General features: G+C 41.9%; 1 protein-coding gene across 1 annotated transcript in view; it reads left to right on the top strand.

Annotated features, from left to right (window-relative positions):
- CAPN1 (calpain 1) overlaps positions 1-13,754 on the top strand; it is a 39,638-nt gene that overhangs the window by 17,658 nt on the left and 8,226 nt on the right. Inside the window, exons 5-14 of the mRNA XM_069965566.1 lie at positions 5,133-5,266; positions 5,387-5,555; positions 5,636-5,719; positions 7,542-7,627; positions 7,726-7,800; positions 8,335-8,495; positions 10,383-10,555; positions 11,390-11,401; positions 11,750-11,961; positions 12,823-12,862. Coding sequence (XP_069821667.1) covers positions 5,133-5,266; positions 5,387-5,555; positions 5,636-5,719; positions 7,542-7,627; positions 7,726-7,800; positions 8,335-8,495; positions 10,383-10,555; positions 11,390-11,401; positions 11,750-11,961; positions 12,823-12,862 — 1,146 coding nt within the window. The remainder of the gene's footprint in view (positions 1-5,132; positions 5,267-5,386; positions 5,556-5,635; positions 5,720-7,541; positions 7,628-7,725; positions 7,801-8,334; positions 8,496-10,382; positions 10,556-11,389; positions 11,402-11,749; positions 11,962-12,822; positions 12,863-13,754) is intronic.

Here is a 13,754-nt window from a genome sequence, read left to right as displayed (position 1 = left end):
TCCACCGTGAGGTCGGGCGGGCTTCACCCTGGTATCCGTGGTGACAGGTTCCCTTTTAAGGTCCTGAATAGATGACAGTGTTGTAAAGGAAATCTCTCAACACCCGGACCGAACCCGAGGCACCGACAGTGTAGTGTTTGAGATCAATCCTATATAAATAGTTAATATACCCCATTTTCCCCAGTGGCTTAAAATTGTGCTTTTATTGTGTTTTAAAAGAAATATGCAAAGTTGTGGAAGTGCAATTTAAAATATCACTATGGGAGCTAGCAGTAGGTGCTCGTCCTAAATCCTGCTGTAAGGCATTACTTTATGCCACAGCGGAGTAACTGTGGTTGATACCTCTTCAGTTATCGGATAAGGACTGTGTGATGTACCATATACCATTAATTTACAATATCCCGCTTTTGTTATCCAAAAGACTCAGCATCGGATAAGCTCAAGACACATCTGCTGTGTTGTCTCTAAGGTCCTGTAAGATAGCTTACTGACTTGGGACTTAGACGCTAACTAGCTGCCTGCAGGGTTGAGCGATTGGTATACGCTTATTACTTCCCACCCCTTTCTGGCTATATTACACTATTTTTGTGCTCTTCTTGTCAGTATCGCTAACATACTACCATAGTAATAAATAAAATCCATGCCTCAGACTAGTCTGAGGCTATAATATACTTTTTATTTGTAAGACACAAGTAGTCCATCATGTTTTTGCATCCTCTAAATGTAACAAATATAATGGATTGCCATTAACATTAATAGGATGTGATTTAGCATATTCAATGGCAAAACCCACACAAAAATCAGTTGTGTGATCATGCCCATAGTTATTGGACATGTATATACACAGTTGAGCAGTGGAATAACCATTCTATGTATGATGGGAAATTAGACTAAATCTACTGTATGTAAGTCCAGAAGAGATTGCTTTTATGTTCTACTGATCTGTCCGTAAACAATACAAGCTCTGAGCGTGAACCCGTATATGTGATGTTATGTGCGTCTTTTGTCTTCTCTTTGTCCTGATTATTCTCATACAACAGAAGGGTCTGGGTGGAGACATTTAAGATTAACTATTGTAATGCCGAGTCCTGCTTCATACCCTTACAGCGAATGCTGCTTTATACTCTTTACTCTTTTTTTACATTTACCTGCTTTTGCCTATATGAGATTAGCTTGTTACTTTTGGAGGATTAAAGATTTATCTAAGTAATCCCACAATAAATAAAAAAAAGTTTTGAAGACGGCTACAAGCTTAGATGCCAGCAGTGGAAGGGTTGGTATAGCTGCCCTCCTCCTGCTCAGAAGGGGTCAGATGACTGCATCAACACACGGATGAATCACTTTCCTGACAAAAGAAGGGAACACTCTGACTGTCAGGGAAAGCTGCAGAGATGAAATTTACCTCACCATATCTGCACCTTGCCTGGCACAGTGTGGTCAGTCCTTTGCTTTTTGTGTGTGTTTGTATGCTGGACACCTCCATGTCCACTTATCTAAGCCATCCATGACACACATCCATGACAGGTGGCGTGTGGAAGCCAGGTTAGCCAAAGGCCGCAGTATTATCCTGCAGGGAGGTTTTGTGAAAAACAAAGCTGCAGATGCAAACAGAGGAATCAAAGCCATCTGTATATGAGTGACATTACAAAATGTTATTAGTTGGTTGCCCCAAATAATCTGCATACATTGCTAATTTCAGTGCAGAATTATGCCCCTATTCCACTGGTCATCAGAGGAGCAAACGAGCGCTCGTTTGCTCCTCGTTCCCCGCTCGCTGCCGCCGCTATTCGCGCGGCTGCAGCGAGCGGGTGAGTGCGGGAGGGGCGGTGGGGAGCTGCGGGGGGATCGCTAGATCGGCCAGGCAGCCCATAGGATATAGCAGCATCTGCTGCCGACGCTCCTATTCAACGGAGCGACAGCAGCAGATCGCTGCTATATCAGTCGCTTGTTTTTCAACATGTTGAAAAACAAGCGACTGCAACGATCAGCCGACATGAACGATGTCGGCTGATCGTTGCACTCTATTCCACGGGACGATTATCGTCCGTAGCAGCCGATATCGGCCGAATACGAACGATAATTGTTCTGTGGAATAGGGCCTTTAGGCTGGGTTCACACTACGTATATTTCAGTCAGTATTGTGGTCCTCATATTGCAACCAAAACCAGGAGTGGATTGAAAACACAGAAAGGATCTGTTCATACAATGTTGAAATTGAGTGGATGGCCGCCATATAACAGTAAATAACTGCCATTATTTCAATATAACAGCCGTTGTTTTAAAATAACAGCAAATATTTGCCATTAAATGGCGGCCATCCACTCAATTTCAACATTGTGTGAACAGATCCTTTCTGTGTTTTTAATCCCCTCCTGGTTTTGGTTGCAATATGAGGACCACAATACTGACTGAAATATACGTAGTGTGAACCCAGCCTAATAATGTAAATTTAATTTAGAATTTTTTTTCCTACATAAAGCCTCATTTTTCTGTGGGCTCTGGATAAGTAGCGCAACTATCAGACCTTGGCTTAAATAGCGAAGAAACTGCAGTACAACAAGTTTTTGGTACATTTTAAACAGGCGCTTATACTTAAACATGTCGGCTAATCCTTGTCTTTCAGCTTTCAAAATTTACAACAAAAGTAACGGTTTGTTGGCCGTCACTCCGCGTAAGGGCCAGCTCACACGGAGTATAACTGGGGGAATTCTCCATTGCGCAATCCCGCCAGCCTCCGTGTCATACTGCCAGTCTATGGGAGGCTTGCGCTCTTCCTCTCTCCGCGAAGAAGAATGGACATGTCCATTATTCCGAGTGGAGAGGCGTAGAAAGAGGATGCATGCAAGCCTCCCATAGACTGCCAGTATGAGACGGAGGCTGGCAGGATTTCATAGCGGAGAATTCCGCCAGTTTTACTCAGTGTGAACTCAGCCTAATCGCCGCTATCTCTAGCCTCTCCCGCAGCTCCCCGTCCCCCTACACACACACATACCTGCTCGCTGCCGGCACATGTAAAAGCACTGTCAGGGAGCTGGGAGCTTGCTTGGTGTAATAGCTAGCGTTAAAAGGAAACGATCAGCCGACATGAACAATGTCGGCTGATCCTTGTCTTTCAATATGTTAAAAAAAACTACGACAATGGTCTGCTGGCCTTCAGTCCATGTAATAGGAGCCACTATCTCCTATAGGCTCCCCGCTCGCTGTCGGCGTGTAAGAGCGCTGGCAGCGAACGGGGAACAAGGAGCAAATGAGCGCTGAACTGACAGGTCGACGCTCTCTTGTTCCTCTAAATTGGCCTGTGTAATAGGTCCTTTATACTAGACCCTTTACACATGCACTCAATGTATCAAACAGCCTTAGCCACTGTAATAAACCTGGCACAGTGCAGGGGGGACAATTCTGCTTTGCTCCCTATATAATTTCTATTTGCCTTGTACATTTTGCTGTATGTTATGTCTTGTACATGTAAAATGAAAGCTGTCTGATCCCCTTAAAAAAGCACAAACATACTTTACATTGGTAATTAGATTTTGAATAACAGGTATAGGTACTTCTCCTTTCTTAACAAATATGCCCCATAACTTTTGTCGGTTAACATTGTTATTAAAATAAAGGGAACAGGACCTTCCCCTTTTTCATTGAGACTCAAAACCATAATAAAACAGAAGCCGTACCTTGACCCCCTCTTTGGGAAATCCCCATTGGCTCAGAAGCCTAAGGGCCATATTAGACCACTCGATTACTATCGTAATCAAGCACCGATCGGCAAGATCACTGCTCATTTACTGAGCCTCTGAAAAGTTATGTTTCAGCAGAATACCCCTTTAACTACTCAGGTCGCTCTGTGTGGTTGATATCCCCGTGTGCTGATATTGCTGCCTTCAATGAAGCAAGTTACAGATCAGATGAGGATGTTTGTCAGTGTTAGCTAACAAAGCTGACATAGTGTAGCTATCCAAGTATGGCTTTAGGCAGAAGTTTTACTATTGTTACTACAACCCCTGGAATACTACTTCATAGCAAATAAACAAATCACAGACATGGTAGAAAACAATGTCCGTTAATAGCTGAATATTCTGGCTCCATGAAACATACATCACATAATTTAAAGTGTTAATTTGATTAAAATTCTTTTTTGCAGAAATCTTTGGTGCAATAGGTTTTATTAGGCAAAAAAAGACTCTTTCTGTGTGCAAAAAGGTTCTTTGCAGCCCTCCCCTTCTTATCTGCTTATTATCAGGCCGTCTTCATTGCAGAGGAGCAAAGTGAAAACAGGTTTGCTGAGTCCATTATAACCAATAGAGGGGGAAGGGGCCAAGGGGGATGAGTGAGCAGGGAGAGCAGAGAAACAGCCCAGCTTAGAATACTGTCTGGGCACATAAAACAGTGGATTCACAGATCAGAAAGGTCACTGCTACTCTGGGAGCTTAGTGAGAGAAGATGGCAGGATGTTGTGTTTTGCAGAGCTGTTTGTCTCCTCTCCATGCTCACTCATCCCCCTCGGCCCCTCCCCTCTCCATAGAACATAATGGACTCCTGCTTTTTCTGAAGTCAGGATGCAGGTAGGAAAACAGCTTTTTGAGTACAGAAGAAAAATCTTTTGCTTAATAAAACCTATTACAGAGTGTCTTAAAATTGCTTGTACTATTGATACTTATTGATTTCTGAAAAATGACATTTAAATGACAGTTATACTTTAACCCCTAGATGACCCTGGATGTACAATTACAGCCTGGAAGTCTGTCACCAGACGACCCTGGACGTAACTGTACGCCCTAGGTCTCTAGGGAGCTATTTTTTTTTTTTTTTACACAACTGTGACTTCTTTATCTACCCTTTGTTCCACTATTTTTTTCTATTGTTATACATTTTGTTTATACTTGCACCAAATTGTACACACAACTGACCCTAGACAACAATTAACCACAATTTTAAAAGTATCTAAGCGTTACATTTTTATCATTTTAATCACATTTTTATATTTACATCCTCAAGGTAAACTAATAAACCACTATATTTTGAATATAAAACTGCATGACTTATACATAGAATTAAGGTATTTTTAGTCAGTGCTGTACATAACACCTGTTTATGGATATAAAATGCTAACAAAGCCCCATTTCTCTTTACAGCTATGGCAGTTCGGTGAGTGGGTAGATGTTGTGGTAGATGACCTTCTTCCGGTTAAGGATGGAAAACTTGTCTTCGTTCACTCAGCTGCTGGGAATGAATTCTGGAGTGCACTACTGGAGAAGGCCTATGCTAAGTATGAGTGCTTCCTAAGCTATGTCATACAAACTGCCTTATTTAGGGTATTATTGCAGAAACCTCAGCACCCCAGTATATATATTTATGCAATTGACCTATTCCTGCAATGTTCTTGCAGAGCTAATGGGAGTTATGAAGCTCTTTCAGGCGGAAGCACTTCTGAAGGTTTTGAAGACTTTACAGGAGGAGTTACCGAGTGGTATGAGCTGAAGAAGCCCCCTGCAGACCTTTTTAGCATTATTATAAAGGCTGTGGAGAGGGGTTCCCTTATGGGGTGCTCAATTGATGTAAGTGAACTCTAGGAGTCTTTTACCATTTCATGCATATGACATTAATTGGTCTAATTGTTTTTGCTTCTTGTTCATAGATAACCAGTGCAAATGATATGGAAGCCATAACCTTCAAGAAACTGGTCAAAGGTCATGCATATTCTGTTACAGGAGCCAAAGAGGTAATTATTTATGCAACTAAAGCAAATAATTTATATATTCATGTAGGCTATGGACACTTTTGAACATTTTTTTTATTGTTAATTTGTTTCCTGAATGTAAAATGAAGCATCTTTCTAAATAGTCTTCATTAGAAATGTCCTTCCATTAAGCTTCTACTTAGATTGACCTTACACTTTCTCAAAGTTAGAGAGATAGAGATAGTTAGAAAGCAGCTTGGAAGGGAGATACACGACTCATGTTGTCGACAGGGTGGAGAGAATCTTGAAGGACAGCTCACACAGGCTATATTCATAGAGGGGAAGATATAAGGCAGTTTCCAGAGGCTGTGTAGAGAAAAAGCAGAACTTACACTCATGACTAGAGCCTGTAAAAGCAAAACTAACTTTTTAGGCCACGGTTCTCTTTTCGGATGGCTGTCATTTTGAGGCCAATAACGGCTGTTATTTCATAATGCCGAACAATATTTTTACAATCTCTGCTCAATCAGGCCAATTAGTCAGATTATTGTTCCGTGTAGTAAAAACAATGATCAGCCAATCAAAGTGATCATCAGCTGATTGTTGTCTTTTAACATGCTGAAAAATCATCAGCTGCTGACCGCGCATCACTACATGTGATAGTGATGCGCGGCGGATGACTGTGTAAATAAAGTTTATACAAAGCTTTTTATGCTCCCCAGTGTTCTTCTAGCTTCTGTCCTCTAGGAAGCCTGATTCTGGAAGTCTGAGGTATCCTGAAAGGAGGCCTATGGTTTTAATATACTGGGATTTTGCCACCAATTCAGCTTACCTTTATTTTAGGGATGGAATGTATAAGCATGGGTCTCCAAACTGCAGCCCTCCAGCTGTTGCAAAACTACATTTCCCATCATGCCTGGACAGCCAAATCCAAAGCTTTAGCTGTCCAGGCATGATGGGAGTTGTAGTTTTGCACGTGTCTGACGGACTCGCCTTTAATTGGCACACACCTTTTTTAACATTCCTAACATAATTTATAGAAGTTTTACTAGGTTACAAAGCATGGCTGGAAAACGGAGATCTACTTGTCTACAAGTTTTGTATTATGGATCACCTTTATTAAAGGGAATAGAGCTGAGCTGCATTACTATATCCTATGAATAGGTGTGGCACAGTTAAAAAAATAAAAATAAAAAAATAAGCAGCTATGTATTTCTTACCCTTTAAAATGGGTTGTGCAGGACTAGAACTGTCAGGAACTGTACAGAACAGTAGCAAATCCCCATAGAAAATCTCTCCTGCTCTGGATAGTTCCTGACATGGACCGAGGTGGCAGCAGAGAGCACTGTGTCAGGCTGGGAAAAAAAGACCAGTTCCTGCAGGACATACAGCAGCTGGTAAGTACTGGAAAACTGGAGATTTTTAAATAAAAGTAGTTTAAAAATCTATAAAACTTTCCAGTACCAGTTGATTTGAAAAAATTCACTGCAGTTCCCCTTTAAGATCTTCCAATACATTGTTTTAGCATCATGAAGCAATTTATTAGAAATGCAAAGTAGGCATCCTCAGTCTGAATGAGGATCACATGGAGGAGTCTACTGTAGTATGAAGGTGGCGGGTGACCACCATGCAGAAGAAAGCACCTTTATTAGCACCACATCAGTCTTAATGAGACCACCCATAATATGGAGCAAGCAGGCTGAATGTAGATTCTGTACAGACATATGTTTTGGATAAAGTCTGTGAAGCAAACAATTTAAAAGAAATTCTAATTTTATACAATTTGTATTCTTGAGGCTTCTGTAGTCAAGGTCTGTGGTAGGATAACAATTGAGATAAATCCAACCTCTTTCTTGTGTTTTAGGTCAACTATAGAGGTCAGAACACAAAGCTAATTCGGATGAGGAATCCATGGGGAGAGGTGGAGTGGACTGGAGCGTGGAGTGATAAGTAATAAACTATTTACACACATATATATATATATATATATATTAGAATTAACTTTTTTAAAAATTTAAATAAACTGTAAAAACATTGTCTCTTTGTAGCTCTAATGAGTGGAATAATGTGGATCCTTCAGAGAGGGGTGAACTGAGAAATCAGATGGAGGATGGTGAATTTTGGTGAGTGAAGAGTAAAAAATGACATACGGAACTGTAAAATGCAACATACTGTATACTGATGGACATAGATATGGACATGGATATATATGTTCATAGACAATGTCTAATGCAGATTTGGACTGGTTCCTATTAAAATCTGATGGTTTCCAGCAGTGTTTGTGAAGTGCAATGAAGAACCCATTTAATATTTATAAGTAGCTGACAATTTTGCAGCTCTTACTATAGTCAGCGTTAAAGCTTTTTTTCTGCCTGGCACAGACTACAGGATTGATTTTAATTTTTAGTACACTGGTCAAATGAACATTTTAATGTAATATTCATTGACAGTGATGCATCATAGATTTGTATAAGAAAATGCTACATGCCTTTTTATACAGTGCTCACTTTACATTGAATTCTCCAGACATACTCTACAGACCTACATGTTTAACACACAGTATGGGCAGATGAACTATAGACTCGTGTCCATCGCTTTATATAGTAAATCTGTTTTCTGTCTCTATGAATCATCATCTTTGGTCTCTTTACTTACAGGATGTCATTCCAAGATTTCCTTCGAGAATTTTCTCGCCTTGAGATTTGTAACCTCACTCCCGATGCCCTAACTGCTCGCAAATTCCGCAAGTGGAACACAACGCTTTACAGTGGAACTTGGAGGAAAGGGAGCACAGCCGGCGGGTGCAGAAACTTCCCAGGTAAATATCATCATTTTAGGTGTTCTGGAATATATTGCAAGATTCACAAGGCCCCTATACACATAAGAGAGTTGGCCTAGCCATTAAAATAGATTGGATTGGGTGACGTTTGACTAAACTGTTTGGGGACAGGATGGCAGGAAGCTGTTTCTCCATGGATGCAGGATGCTGCTTTAAGCAATGTGTAGTCTGTTAAAGGGTTGGCCACTTTATAGTAAAATTGCTCAGTTTTTTCACATTACTTACTGACAGCAGCTCCCTGTGTACCTCATAGAGCTAAAAATCAGATTCCCCCCCTCCAGGCTGTGCTGTCCTGCTCTGTGGTGAGTCTGTCCATAAGATGGCTGACATGGAGAAGCATGTGACCATGCCCCACCCCCCAGTGTCCACCATCAGCATATACAGGCTCCGTGTTGGACACTTGGGGGCATGACATGGTCACACACTCCTCAATGTTGACCATCTAATGGGCAGACTCACCACAGAGCAGGGCAGCACAGCCTAGAGGAGTGGAGTCTGATTTTAGCTCTATGAGGTACATATGGAGCTGCTGCAGTGAGCACACCTAGTAATACTGTATAATGAAATATTTTACTATAAAGTGGCCAACCCCTTTAAAGGTTTTCCAGGCAGAAATTGACTGTTGAGCTATTCAGAAGATGCTCACCGATTGGTGGGGTGCCAAACCCGGAAACCGCACCAATCAGCCATTTTGTGGCCACACTACACAGTGTAACGAGTTTATTTCTGTTCATTTGTATCAAAACCACTATTAAACCACTTCAATAGAGTTCAAACTATTGCACCGATTGTAAAACAATCTACTTCTTCAATAATCTGTGGAAATGCTTATTTCTCTACAGCCTTCATCCAACCACAGTCAGACAACGCCTCTGTCTCATCTGAATCAGAGATAAATTGCCACAATCTGCTTTCTGTACATTCTTGGAGTGTACCAAAGTCCATTAGGCCTAGGATATTTGCATTTACTCTATAGTAATGAGCTATGTGCGCAATTCATTGTGACAAATAAAACTTTTATGGTGGTTGAAATTTTTGTGTAAAAATAAATCGTACTTTCCATATTGATCTATAGTTACCAAAAAATGTCTATCTATAATCCATATTACTTCTGGCCCTTAGAGGATGGAAAATAACATCAGAAAAAGCAAAAGCTCAAAATATTATTTTCAGTTTCACGTCAGGAAGACTGAGAGAATAGATATATCAGAATCTAAATCTGATCAACTTGATAAAGTAGACACATACGGAAATGTGATAATGTACAGTCAGCCGCCACCTTAATCGACATGTTTTTTCACACTTTTTCGCTGCTCATATGTCGTAGCACTATTAAATAGTTTAAATAGTGCTACATTGAAGGGGTACTCCGGCCTGGGGGCTTTTTTTTTATATAACCCGGGAGGAGGTTGCAACGACGTCCACTCACCTCCCCGGTTCCAGCGGTGGGTCCCATATCGCGGTGCTCCAGTCCCCGCCGCCCGGCGGCTTCCTGATGTCTGACGCGGGCTTGAGACATGACGTTTCAAGTCCGCTCAGCCAGTCAGTGACGGAGGTGGGATCCCACCTAAGTTCTGCGATACGGGACCCGCCGCTGGAATCGGGGAGGTGAGTGGACGTCGTTGCCTTCAGCCACCTCCTCCCCGGCCATATAAAAAAAAGCCCCCAGGCCGGAGTACCCATTTAAACAGGGGCTCTTGGGATCCCTATTCCCATGACAATGTGGTCGGACCTTATCACCTAATCTGTGGATGGGTGAGAAGTTTTCTTTTAAGATAACCACTGTAAATAAAATGTTGTCTAATAGGAAATATTTTGTTTTCTATTCTATTGCTGGTATAATTCTTTATACTTTTTGCTGCACAGCAACCTTCTGGATTAATCCTCAGTTCAAAATCAAGCTGCAAGATGAAGATGACGATGATGACTACGGTTCTGAAAAAGGCTGCACCTTTCTTCTTGCCCTCATGCAAAAGAACCGAAGGAAGGAGAGGCGATTTGGAAAGGACATGGAGACCATCGGCTTTGCTGTTTATGAGGTACTTTGTGTGTTTAGCAGATTCTTGTGTGTATTGTGTAACTGCTACTAGAATCATTTATAAACCAGTAAAACCAGTAAAATGTCTGTGTTGATAGAATTATGACCATAATATAAAAGTGGTTGTCCGCAGTCGCTTAAAGGAGAATTCCGCCCAAAGACAATATTTTTAGCTGGGAAGGATGAAAGAAATACCAAGCTCTTATCTCTCACATTCCAGCACTGGTGGCCACGTACTGCCGCTCCAGTCCCCCGGACCTGGATGCTATCTAGACTGAGCAGAGACCCAGGTTGTGACTAGAGATGAGCGAACCGGCCGAGGTTCGGGTTCGTATGAACCTGAACTCTCGGCTTCTGAATTCCGCTGTCTGCCCGCTCCGTGGAGTGGTTGGATACAGCCTGTATCCAACCTCTCCACGGAGCGGGCAGACAGCAGGAATCAAAAGCAGACAGTTCAGGTTCATACGAACCCGAACCTCGGCCGGTTCGCTCATCTCTAGTTGTGACTTGTGAGGTCCGCTCAGCCAGTCAATGGCGGACCTCGCACATCACGACCGGGGTCCCTGCGGCGGGAAACCAGAGTGGTGGTATATGGCCACCAGTGCTGAAGTGGAGGAGGTAAGAGCAATTTCTTTTATCCTCCCCAGCACTTGCTAAAAAATGGGTCTGCTGGGACTTCTCCTTTAAATGGGGTTACAATACAAGACATGTACTATTTTGGGAAATTTCTGATTCAATCTCGATATGTGAATTAAAGGGAATAAATAATTTATCGCCCACAAACTGAATTGAAAATAAACTTTTTTTTTTTTTCCTTTTTTTTCCCCTTCTGCAGGTTCCCAGAGAGGTATGTATTATGTCTGGGCATCTCTGAGATGTTTGTATGTTTGTCTTGACAGATGAATGGGGTTTATATCTACTGCTGAACTAAATAGGCTTTTTGGCGTAGGCATTAGAATCACCAAGACTTATTTGTCTCTGGAGGGAGCTACAACAATCTGCTGCCTTTTGAAATACATTATTTTTATTAATGCTTTCTAACTAGTCTTTATTAAAATATTGCGTAGCTAGGGTTCACAGGCTCCATAGCGAAAAAAACTGTAAGGGCCCCCCTTCCCCTATGCACAACACATGCATAGGGGAATGTTTTTTTTCTGCATTCTTTATTATATTTTTATATTCATTTGTTCACCAGTTCCTGGGACAGTCAGCTGTGCACCTTAAACGTGACTTTTTCCTAACAAACGCATCACGTGCACGCTCCGAACAGTTCATTAACCTGCGAGAAGTCAGCACCCGGAACAAGCTCCCCCCAGGAGAATACATAGTGGTGCCTTCCACCTTCGAGCCCAATGTTGAGGGAGATTTTGTCTTGAGAGTCTTCTCAGAAAACCGTCATGGAACAGTGTAAGTATTATTGAAGACAAGAAGTAATTTCTTTTAAACTCTGCGAAGCTAAAAGACACCAAAAGATAAAAAGCTGATAGAAACTACGTCATACACATGACGGGGATATATCTAGGCTTAAAGTGTCATTCAAAATGTTGTTGTTGTTGTTGTTGTTGTTGTTGTTGCAGAAATCAATAGTACAAGTGGTTTTAAAAAACTGTGTAATAGGCTTTATTAGGCAAAAAAGCCTCTTTGTGTATTCAAAAAGCTGTTTCCCAGCCCCCCCTCCCAACTTCTTTTGGGTGCGTTCACAGTACGGGATCTGCGCTGAGAACCTCCTGCGCATTTCGCCGCTCCACCTATCCCATAGAGACCCGTTACTGGCCTCTCTGTCTGTCAATCATTCCCACTGAGCACGCTGACAGGCAGAGACTGGTGACTACACACAGATGGGGAGCTGCCCAGATGACTAACCTGCCTGCCTCTCCCTGCGGCGCACCGGCGGATCAAAACTTCATTCTCTCTGATATAAAACTTATGCTGCAGCCGCGGCCGGTATTGTGCACCAGGGAACCAAATCAGCCAAATTGGGCTGGTTGGTTCCCTTTAACATAGCAATATCAAGCCCATTTTACAGCCTAATCTGGCTGGAGGATATGAATTGGGCTATGTACAGAGCTTTCTTAGAAAACTGAAGGGTTTGAGTTCATATGCACGACAGGTGCCTGAAGGGATGTCACACACCGGATGACTCACTAACTACTGGTGTCAGTATATACCTTCCACTGTATGGTTTTTCTAGGCAGCACAATACCTGTCTTATTAACCAACTCCCTATATGCCTTTTGTTCAGAAATATGTTTTTTGTTCCTTCTTCAGGGAAATGGACGATCCAATCACAGCTAATTTACCATCTGAGGTGAGTAATTAATGACAATATAAGCTACACTCCCCAAAATAGCTTCTGAGCTCCTTTTATAAGGACAGCAGGGGAAGCACTTTCACACCCTCTTGTGGCAAGACCCAGTATCTAACTAGACCACACCTATAATCATTTTGAAGTAATCTGACTTATCTACCTGGGGAGTTAACTTTTTGGAATGTACATCTGCATAGTGTATAAGTGAGGACACCCTGACTGATCACTAGATAGCGCAGAGAAGAGCACTACCGATAGTCTACATCTTGTTCTGACTGTCTGCAATCTCCATCCAGTAGTGTTGGATGGTCTGTATAATAGAACCAATCAGGACATGGTTGGTAGCGCACTTCTCCGTGCTGTCTAGTGATCAGTTGGGGTGAACATTTTTTAAACTTTTTACTGGTTTGTCTGATGCATCAAACATTTTTAAAATGGCAGGGACACTTATACCATGACTGTGAATTTAATAGCCAAGTCAGAATCTCTCCAAAAACAGTTTGAAAATGATTAAGCTTTATAAGATCAGTGGTCCAAACAATGGAAACTGCAGTTCAATGTTTTCAAATGTAAAATAATGCACTTGGGGAAGCGGAATCCTCTATCTAAGTATCTTATCGGCTGTTCTGTGTTGGCAAAGACTTTAGAAGAGAAGGATTTAGGGATAGTGATTTCTGACAGCTTTAAAATGAGTCACCAGTGCAACCAGGTGGTAGGGAAAGCCAACTGTATGCTGGGCTGTATAGCTAGAGGTATAACCAGTAGGAGGAGGGAAATTGTGATCCCGCTGTAAAGAGCTCTGGTGAGGCCACATCTGGAATACTGTGTCCAGTTCTGAAGACCTCACCTATAAAATATATTGATAAAATAGAACAGGTTCAAAGACGGGCTA

The sequence above is a fragment of the Dendropsophus ebraccatus genome, chromosome 4 (genome assembly GCF_027789765.1).
Source record: "Dendropsophus ebraccatus isolate aDenEbr1 chromosome 4, aDenEbr1.pat, whole genome shotgun sequence".
NCBI lineage: Eukaryota > Metazoa > Chordata > Amphibia > Anura > Hylidae > Dendropsophus > Dendropsophus ebraccatus.
This window is presented reverse-complemented; position numbering and strand designations above follow the sequence as displayed.